The 10,616-nt window shown below is 31.7% G+C and overlaps 1 protein-coding gene across 1 annotated transcript; it reads left to right on the forward strand.

Annotated features, from left to right (window-relative positions):
* The first annotated feature begins 1,163 nt into the window (after positions 1-1,163).
* On the forward strand, positions 1,164-3,774 carry LOC115244120 (speckle-type POZ protein B-like). The gene is made up of 3 exons (XM_029821515.1): positions 1,164-1,305; positions 1,380-1,470; positions 2,283-3,774. The coding sequence occupies exon 3, from the start codon at positions 2,288-2,290 to the stop codon at positions 3,269-3,271; it is 984 nt and encodes a 327-aa protein (XP_029677375.1). The 5' UTR covers positions 1,164-1,305; positions 1,380-1,470; positions 2,283-2,287; the 3' UTR covers positions 3,272-3,774.
* Positions 3,775-10,616: the final 6,842 nt, after the last annotated feature.

Raw genomic sequence — 10,616 nt, forward strand, 5'->3', positions numbered from 1 at the left:
TCATAATGCCATTATGAACAAAAGCATTGTAATCCTAGTGTTAAACTTTAACGTTTCCGGCATAAATTAACAGTTACGGCCTGCATAAACCAGCTTTTAACGTAGTCATAGACATAGTATATCTAGACCGAGCGTTTGCCTTTATTTAAGGAGTGGAGGTAAAGATGCATGTAGAAAAGAACATAGTCTGTTTCGTGCCCCTTGCGTTCTCTCTCACTCGCATGTAGCATAGCGAAAGAGTACGCTATGCTACGTGCGAGCGAGAGAGAACGCAAGGGGCACGAAACAGACTATGTTCTTTTCTACATGCATCTTTACCTCCACTCCTTAAATAAAGGCAAACGCTCGGTCTAGATATACTATGTCTATGCGTTAAGTACTGATTCTAAGCGTCTGCGTAGAGAGAAAAAGATAAACTCCGAACTAGTGCAGCCAGTTCAGCTATAAGTGCCGGTCTACAATAGTGATTTAAGCTCTAAGCCTTAAGAAATTGACTAATCACAGTCGAGTATTCTCCTCATACTTGATCGTGATTGGTCAATTTCTTAAGGCTTAGAGCTTAAATCACTATTGTAGACCGACACTAAAGAATAGACCTAAGGCCGATATTACATTTGTCGTACGACAAACTTTTTAAGCATATTGATTGGCTGCAAAATAGAAACTTTCTTGAGTCTCTAGAAATTAGCTAATCAATGCGCTTAAAAAGTTTGTCGTACGACAAATGTAATATCGGCCTAAGGGCCAATTTCACCAAGTCTGGTTAGATGAATCGACGGTTAAAATTAACAGGGTGGCCAACAGAAAATAGAGGTAGAGGAAAACCAAGCATTCATATCATTTCAGTTGGAACCCTGCTAATTTTAACCGTCGGTTCATCTAACCAGACTTGGTGAAATTGGCCCTAAGGGCCATATTACATTTGTCGTACGGAATTTAGGTTTACAGTCAGTACTTAATGTAACGTAAAGCCCGAATCACACTAGCGGCTTGCGGCCGCGACTGCGATTGCGTTTGTGATCGCGATTTGCTATGCTCCGATCATACTTGCAATTGGTGCTTTCTGATTGGCTGAAGCAATTGCAGTCGCGGCCGCGAGCCGCTAGTGTGATTCGGGCTTAACGTGTTATGGAAAAGCTTGTGCGGTGGCCCTTAGTGTATAGAAGTTTGCATTCTTGAAACGAGTTGGCAACACTGGTGGGATTTCTTAAAAACATTTTGTCCTCTGAGAGACGATAAAGAAAATTCGAAACAAAAGTATTAACAACGATGCTGCGATAAAGCTGGATAAAGCTAAAGAAACTTGTGAGTATGAATTGCGGAGTAGACTTGTTTATAATATTTATATCAGTACACGCATTTTTCTCTCCCAAATTTAGATCTATTATCAAAGAAGAATTATTATCAGAAATAGGCAGAAAAGAGGAAGCATTGAAATTTAAGCTCATTGTCTGTATGCATCACTGATTTGTAAGTAAAATACTTTTTTAAATGCTTCTCATTTCTTCGTCACACACAATATCGTTAATACATTACATCTTAATATATATTATGTGATTATAATAAAATATTATATTTTATATCCTATTACTTAATATTATATATAACAATAATTACTATTAAATTATTAGTGTTTTAAATACAGAAACTATAATTAATTTTATCTATGTTAGATATTTTTTTTTAATGTGATTCTTGTTGCGCATTTGTGTGTAGAGGATACACACACACACACATATATATATATATATATATATATATAGAACAACGAATCTCCGGCAACAACTTACGCTGGTAACGCTAACATCGAACAGTGCTTTCTATCGAGCTATCGATGATATGGTGCATCTTTTCTGCGGAGTTCGTTCAAGCATCAAATACGGTGATCAATCGTATCTGCGTAGATTATAGAAAGAGAGAAAAAAAATATATATATATATATATATATATATATATATATATATATATATATATATATATATATATATATATATATATACAGGATATTTTTCAATAAGTTTAAAAAATGAGTGATAACAGGTTAATCAAATTTTCTATATTCTTTATATGCATCGAAATTTTTCATTAGTATCAAAATATTGTGAATCTTTTACATGTGTGTGTGTGTGTCATATTATTTATAAATTAATAAAGAAGAAATAGTTTTTTAATAGGCTATATAATTTGCATATTATATATTTACTTGTAAAGAAGTTGCTTTATGAAACTTAAGATTTAATATTTAGTTTTTATAAGAATATGTTGAACTGAATTGTTTACAGGACTGATGACAAAAACTATGTCTCTAGTAACTAAATATATCACTGAGGATTGTCTAACGACATCAAAGCTAGAAGTAATCCACTATACTTGGACTATTGCTGATTTTGGGAAAATTTATGAATGTGCTGATGTGTATTCTAGCAAAATCAACAATTATTTTAGATTTTACATGTCTACTACAAAAGATGATTTGAAATTATATATTAATGATATACCAACTAAAAAGATTAAAGCTTCTTATTCTATTTGTTTGAAGACTAATAAAAGAAATATGACGTCGGTATCAAAATCGATGCATGAGATACGTACTAATGATCAGTTATGTATTATGTCTTTTTACCCACGTTATAATTTCACATTTTTATCTAATGAGATATTAATAATATACTTTATATTTGATATATATCATGATTTCTCTAACAGTAGTATACACCATTTATATTTCCCAACTGAGCAATTAAACAATATAAATATCGTTGTTCCTAATAAAGAATCTAACTCACTTGTTACATTTGTAATAAACAAAGAATGTCTTCAAGTGAATAAAGATTTACTATGTTCACACAGTGAAGTCTTTAAAGCTATGTTTCAATGTGGTTTAAAAGAAAGCGCAAACAATAAAATAGAAATAACTGATACAAGCTATAATATTCTAAAGCAATTATTATCCTTCTTACAAAATGGTTATATATCTCAAAATATTAAGACAAATGCAGTAGTACTATGTGAGCTTTTTATAACAGCTGAAAAATATGATATAAAAAATCTTAAATTAGTATGTGAACAATATTTAATTATGAATACAACAATAAACAATGTTATAAAACATTTAGAGATAGCATATTTAAATGGTGGACAAATTTTGAAAAACTATGCCATAAAGTTTATCAATTTACATTTTAAAGAGCTTGAAGATATCCTAGAATTTGAAACTTTAATGCAAAAGTATCCTAAGTTATTAACTGAAATAAAAGATGTTAAACAGTAAAACTAAGCAGCGCAAGATGTTAATTTAATGCATCATATGCATGAAATTTTTAAAAAGTTGGATATATAATTTTTATGTTATTTGTTCAAAATTTGCATTCATTGTATTCATGATAAGCTTTCTTAATTTATGGTATAATATTTCTATATATAGGGTGCTTTAAAATTCGAGGATAATAAGATTGCATAAAAGTTCATGAAGAATTAAATAATAATAGCGCCATTTTTTTATTTCAAAAACTATTTCCTGAAATAAAAAGTCGCAAATACCTCTGTTACTTAATTTTTTAGGAACATTTATATGCTGTAATTTTATTATCTTTGAATTTCAGAATATGTAATATATATTTAGTATTAAAATATATGTGTTTTTTATAGGTCTAAAACTGTTTTCAATTTTGTTTTAGAAAGATAGCATAAGTAAATGCCAAAAAATCTTAATTTTATTATATATATATAATAGCGCTCTTCATTATTATTTTACATCAGAATATATCTTATTTTTAGTTTTATAAATTATCTTGATATATTTTTTGTAAGTATTAATATAACTTTTATTTTAAAAATTATTAATCCAATGTAATACAAAGCAGAGATTAAATATATTTCTTATGTTCAGTTTATTTATTGTATGTTGTGATTATTATAAATATATGCCATTCTTAAATTAGCACATAATAGGGTATTATAAAAAAGTTATATAAATTTTATTTTTAATCAAAAGTATAAATTATAAAAACATTATTTCTAAACTTTTAAGATTTTCCACCAACAATAAATAATTTAAAATAAATAAAGATCATTAAAATTAAAAATTTTCACATGACTTGAAAACGCTTCGTTATTGGTTAGTTCGTGACATTACTTCGTTATTAAAATTTTGATTTAGTACAGAGAACTTATTTACAACAAGGAAATTATTTACGGTTTTACTTTTTTTAAAGAAAAGTAGTTATTAATGAACGAAGTCAAATGGAAGCAGGATATATTAAAGCAAAATCGACAAATCTATCAAAAATTGATGCGCTAATGGTGTGTCAATTTATAAGAGAAGCCTATCGCTTTAATGCTGCAGAAATGTAAAGAGTAAAAACATCTGCGTAAGTATATTACGTAACAAGAAATTCATTAATTTAATTAAGACTATAGGAATAAAATATTAAATATTAGCAATAGGAATAAATATTAAATATTAGAAATAGGAATAAATATTAAATATTAGAAATAGGAATAAATATTAAATATTAGAAATAGGAATAAATATTAAATATTAGAAAGAACAATTCGGAATTATATTTTACTTCAAATAAGAGAACGGAATATATTAACGCTTAATGAATTAAAAATTAGGAATAATTAATCCATCCCATTCTCTTGTTTGAAGTAAAATAATTCCAAATTGATCTTTCTGATATTTAATATTTATTACTATTTCTAATATTTTCTCTATTATGCGTAGGCCTTAGGCTAGATTAAATTGTGTATTTCGATATAAATATATCGATTGGAAGTATCAAAAAATTATTATTTTTTTTTATGAGAGGGTATTTAATGTGCTGTCAACTGCGAGTAATTATTTTTGAAAAATTATTCATATATGTATACTTTTATCTATGACAATGTGTGCACTGCCATTCAAAACTGCAGACAGCCTAATAGCGTTTTCGGACGTAGCAGGTTTAATCGCTCTGAGAGCGATTAATGACGTTATTGCATCGTCTCTGCCAATAAAAGGCTTGAATTCATAGTAAAATATAGTGATTAATTGAATCGGGTTGGGTTAACCCGTTAATCCGAAAACGCTATAAATTAGATCACATGACACTTTAGTTACGAGATCTTACGTTTGGCGCACTGCGGTCATTCGTGAAATTGCATGGTGACTAATGATTTCAAAATTCGTATGTTGTTACACGTGAAAGAAACGCGCGCGTCAAAGTAGTAGATAATTTTCAATAAACATGTATACCGTTAGTAAAGATTGTGTGTGCTACGCTAATGAAAGATATTAACTATATCTCTATTAGAGTAAATATAGAAATAGAATAGTTCTTTGAAGGAAGAGAAAAGAGATATATAATACAATGTAAGATATAAATCCCAAAATATTTTTAATTTATTACGCGTCTATTGTGAATCTCAACCGAAATCACGTATTTAGATCATTTTAGATAGAAAGTTAATTTCTCGTTTCAATTCTATGCGAGAAAACTGCAAGTTTTGTCGATAAAATACATAAGAGCATTTACGATATATTATCTTAATTGATTACTAAAGCGAAAGTATCATACTCTTATCGACAACAGTCGGAGCAATTTACTTATGCAAGCGAATTCGATTGGATTAGATGCACATTAAAGGTTATCGTACACAAATTTACAACATAAGCATAAATAATTAAAACATTAAAATAATTATAATAGTATGATTATTATAATAGTATGATTATTATATCATTATTCATATTGAACACCACCAATAACCCGAACAACACACATGTTCAAAGGATGTTCAAAAGATATTTTACAACTTCTGGGATGACCTCTAAACGTCTTTTGAACATGCGTGCTGTTAGGGAATAGCTCTCTTTAGTATTAATTATTTTACTTTTTTAATTACCTATGCCATCGTAAATTTGTGTACGATAACCTTCTTGTGCACTCAAGTGTATTTAACCAAATTCGTTCTAATTTTAATGTCAATTTTCGCGACAATCTCTAAACATAATCATAATGCACATATAGAGATGTAAAGAACCTATTTTTTTTAATAGGAAAAAACGTTTTTTTCATTGAAAAAGACAAATTTTGTTTTTTTTAAATTATTTTTTAAAATATAATATTATTTTTCTTTATATTTTTTTGTTAACATAACAAAAAAGTTCTTATATTCTTAATTAATTTTTTTTAAAAGTAATTTTAATGAATTAATGAGACATTTGTGGAAAATTATATCAAACTCGACATGATTCGGATAATTTTCAATTAGATATATAACAGAAATTTTTGTTAATTAAAAATAGTAATTACATAACTATATAGCCAATTGAAATGCAAGCTATTTAAAAGATTTAGAGATACTTAAAATAATAATAGTTAATTCAAATCTATCATTTAAAAAGTTAAAAATAATGAAAAATCAATTTGCAGTAATCAAAATAAAAAGATATTAAATATCTGAAAAAAAAAAACAACAGAACTTGTTGTTTTTTTTTCTATTTACATCTCTATACACATGTAAATACAATTGTCACGACAGATCGCGCGAAGTCTGATTGACAGCAACGCACCGAGACATCTAATCGCAGTGGACGCGACGAACGAGCTAAAACAGTCTGGCCGGCATCGGCGCCGTGGGTGGGAGTCTCTCTCCGGCCGTCGAGAGCCGCAAGTGAGTGAAGAGACTACCCGAAAGAACCGCGCTCTCCACTCAGTCTGTCCGCGGCCGTCCGTCAAGCAGACTTCTCCGGCTCCCTCTGTTTCCCTCCCGGCCGTGCCCGTCGTTCTTCCTGTCGCGGTCTCGAAGGTCTCGCGGAAGACACATGTCGTCGGCTGGTGCAGCTGCTACCGGCTGTCGTACGCGCGTTAACGCGTTAATATAGATCCACGATCGTTAAGTCCGATAACGTCGTGTCGCGTGTGCATTTTTTTTTTTTTTGGTTTACGCGATCGCGATACTCGTATATGTATATGAAAGTGACTCGGCACGCGGTGACAGAGTGTTCATAGTGCACCCAGTGATACGACAGTCAAGATGTGCTTGAGAAGATTTCTCTGGAGCCTCTTTATCGGGCTCGTGGCCGTTATATTGTCACCCCGGCACGTCGTCGACGGCTTTAATGTGGAGACGAAACACTACGCGGTGTATCGCATGGAAGAGAAATCTATGTTCGGCTTCGCCGTGTCAACGTATCGTGATAAATTCGCCAGGGGATGGTGAGTTTTTTTCTTTTATTATTGTAAATAGTCTCTCTGAAAATGATGAAATAATCACGCTGCCCGTATATAGTTTCGCTCGAAGTTACCGTCAATAAATGAAATGAAATTACATGTTTGGAATTCACGCTGTTATTATATTTACAATATGTGTGATGATACAAGGACATATTATAATCAGATGGAGTATATTTGAAAAAATATAAATAGCAAAAAAATTGAGACGAAAAATTTGATTATCGATTACTATGTGTCATGAAACGAATCTTATTCATCGGTCTTAAAGAAGCGTAGTCGTAATCCGATGACACATAGGATATCCTAGAAGAAGGGGTACCATATATTACATTATCACACCTTCTTGTTTACATATATACTACCGTAACTAATCAGATATTCTTCAATTTTTTGGAATATACTAAAACTAATATATTATATCTATTATATTAAAATTTATATATTATTATTATTATTTATGTATTATAGATTATATATTAAAATTGATGCAGAAAAACTCTTTATAAAAATTGTTAGACATTCGGAAAATAATTTGTCATTATATTTTACATTCTATCTTTTATGCAATTTTGACATAAAATTTCTATAGACAAATTATTGTCACGTATATGATACAATTCTAATATTATAGAATAGAAAATGACGAATTTTTTTTTCATACGCAAATATAATTTCCTCTTTTAACTCGTTAGCCAGGTGTTTGACTCGGCGCTCGATTACCATCATTGACTCACCCGGCTATCGCGAAATAAAAAATCATCATGTTGGATATTTTAAATTCCTGTCTTGAATTTTTCCTAGATGATCATTAAATAATAAAATTTTACGGTCGCGCCTTTTTTTATAAAAACAAGTAACAATCGTGTCCGCGCTTTACACATGAAAAATATTAAATAAAAACTTATAATATTAATTAATTATTTTTCATTATGAAATAAATGGTCACACATTACGAGGTAGAACGATAACCCCGCCATTTAAGATATCACCGAGCAGGATAAGGGCCTTGGGTTTCATCTCAGACTTTAATAACGAGCGATAATCCTTCATCACGGATAAGTATAAGCTTCAGGGACACTTTAGTACGGTTACAACCCTTAAAAAGCGTCGCGACTCTTCTGCTGCGTCGCGATCCGCGTAAACGGGGAGACGCTCGTTCTCGAATTTCGTGACTCACGCCCACGAATAAACGTTTCTGCTCCAGCTCTCGCGCGTCTCTCGGCGACGATTATAAATAATATCGGTGAAACGGGGATACGCGGCTAATAGCGCACGCAGCCCGCATCGTCAGAATCGGCGGGAAAATCAGCGTCGACCCGAACGGTGGCATAATGGAATATTGTGTCTAAGATCGCTTGTGCACGTTCACAGGCGATCAGCGATTAGCTGGGAGCCAGATGAGCCTATTATAATAGCACAATAATTTTCGGAATTAGAAACAATATTTTATTTTATTATTATTTTTTTTTTTTTTTTTTTAAGAGTTTTCCAATTTAATGTATTTTTTTTTAAAGAGAAAAATTAATTTAATATATTTAATATATTGTTCGTCAATGTCTATAATTTTCTATTCATTTATATTTATTAAATTTATTAAAGAGAAAGAAGATTGTTATTATTCTCGAAAGATTAGAAAAAAAGATATATCACTTAAATAAAAGTATATTACTTTAATAAAGAATATTATTTAAAGGATGAATCGGCATTGCATTAACAATGAAGAGAGAAACGTCGGTGTGAAAAAGGCCGCAGGAAGTCCGGATTACACCGGGAGGTTTCGTAGGCGCTTATATTTAGGCCAGCCCGATGCGAGCTTTACGAGCGCCCGCGTTCGCGCGCTCGTTAATTCACCGTTCATGGGGATTAAAGCGTCCGCGATTGCCATTAAATCCCCGAAATAGAATGGGATCTTGTTATTTATACCTGCCCTCTTGATCATTCGGCGGCTGATTCGATTTTTATCGTTCGCGTGCCGACACCCGATATCGCGAAATCTTAACTTAGGATCGCGAATACAAATGGGCTATAATTGGATCGAGGCAAATTTAAATCTCGTGCGAGAAAGAGAGAGAGAGAGAGAGAAAATAAGAGATTATCGCATCTCGGGAGAAAATAAAATATAAATTTCTTCTTCGCGCTTTTCCTCTCCTTGCCCGGATACAGTATCATCGCCGGAAATACCGGTCTACGCGCGACGATTTAATCAGGTACGATCGATGCGTTCATAGCACGAGACACTCCGTGATGCAGGATGTTAGGTCATCGCTACGACTGCACGGTGTGTTACGTGGGCGGTTCATCACTCCCGCGCCGCTCTGATTAATACTTTTGTAATCTGCGCGTTTGATCTACTACGAACTACTATACGTGATGTTATCTCTTTTCACGGGCTTCCACGTTGACCGAGTCCTTACTTGAACGCTCGACTGCATCAGCAGAGTTAAAGGAACGTGTTTTAGCAATATATTTATAGACAATAAAATTATAATATAAAATTTTGGGAATTATTTTGGGAATTTTAATAATTTATTCTTTTGTGTATTTTTTGAAATATGCTTTTATCTTTTAAATATTTATTTGAAATATATTCTCTCTTTTATATATTGAAACGCATAACTTAATTGCATGTCAACTAGCATATTTGTACAACGATATATGTACACGACCGAGCAGATAAAAGAGATTGCTATCCCTGGTAGTAATAGCACAATGGTTTTATCGTAAATCAATTAAAAGAGTGTTGAAGTTTGTTTAGTGATTTAACGACGAGTCAGTGCAATATCTCTCTACACATTTCTCGGCATTTTATGTATACATATACATATATGCGCATAATTTTTTTCGCGAGCTATGGTAACTGTAATAACAAGACAGCTGGATATTTAAATTTTTTATTGCGTCTAGAAACACAGAAAACTATTTTATAATATTAGATAAGTAAAACAATTTTTTTTTCTTATTTAAAACGTATAAAATATTTTATGATGATATACATGGGCAAATATTAAACGCGAACTAAAGGAATCTTGTTTCGGAGAAGACTGAATTAAGATTCGGCCTCCCGTTGCGGCCTCATACATATGATTGGGAGCAGCGTGCATCCGATGCCACCTAATATCTACGAGCGTTCTCTAAGGTCCGCACAATGTGCCATTATCACCAACGGTGGTAATCTCTTTCATATATCTGCTCGGTCGTATATATATTCATGTAATCCTGGTCTCGTTTACTATTCATAAAAAAATGTAATGCGATTACGATCACGCTCACATGCAGCGCGAACGAGAGTTGCCACGTAAATCTTATAAGAAATTGAAATCCGAAAAGGAAAAGAAAGAGAGAGATAACTCTCTTCATGCGATTTATATGTAATAAAAATATATAAAATATATA

The sequence above is a fragment of the Formica exsecta genome, unplaced genomic scaffold, assembly GCF_003651465.1.
Source record: "Formica exsecta isolate Colony F162 unplaced genomic scaffold, ASM365146v1 scaffold8, whole genome shotgun sequence".
Taxonomy (NCBI): Eukaryota; Metazoa; Arthropoda; class Insecta; order Hymenoptera; family Formicidae; genus Formica; species Formica exsecta.

Excerpts from the sequence above, each read along its gene's own strand:
- LOC115244120 (XM_029821515.1), top strand. The coding sequence starts at position 2,288 with ATGACAAAAACTATGTCTCTAGTAACTAAATATATCACTGAGGATTGT.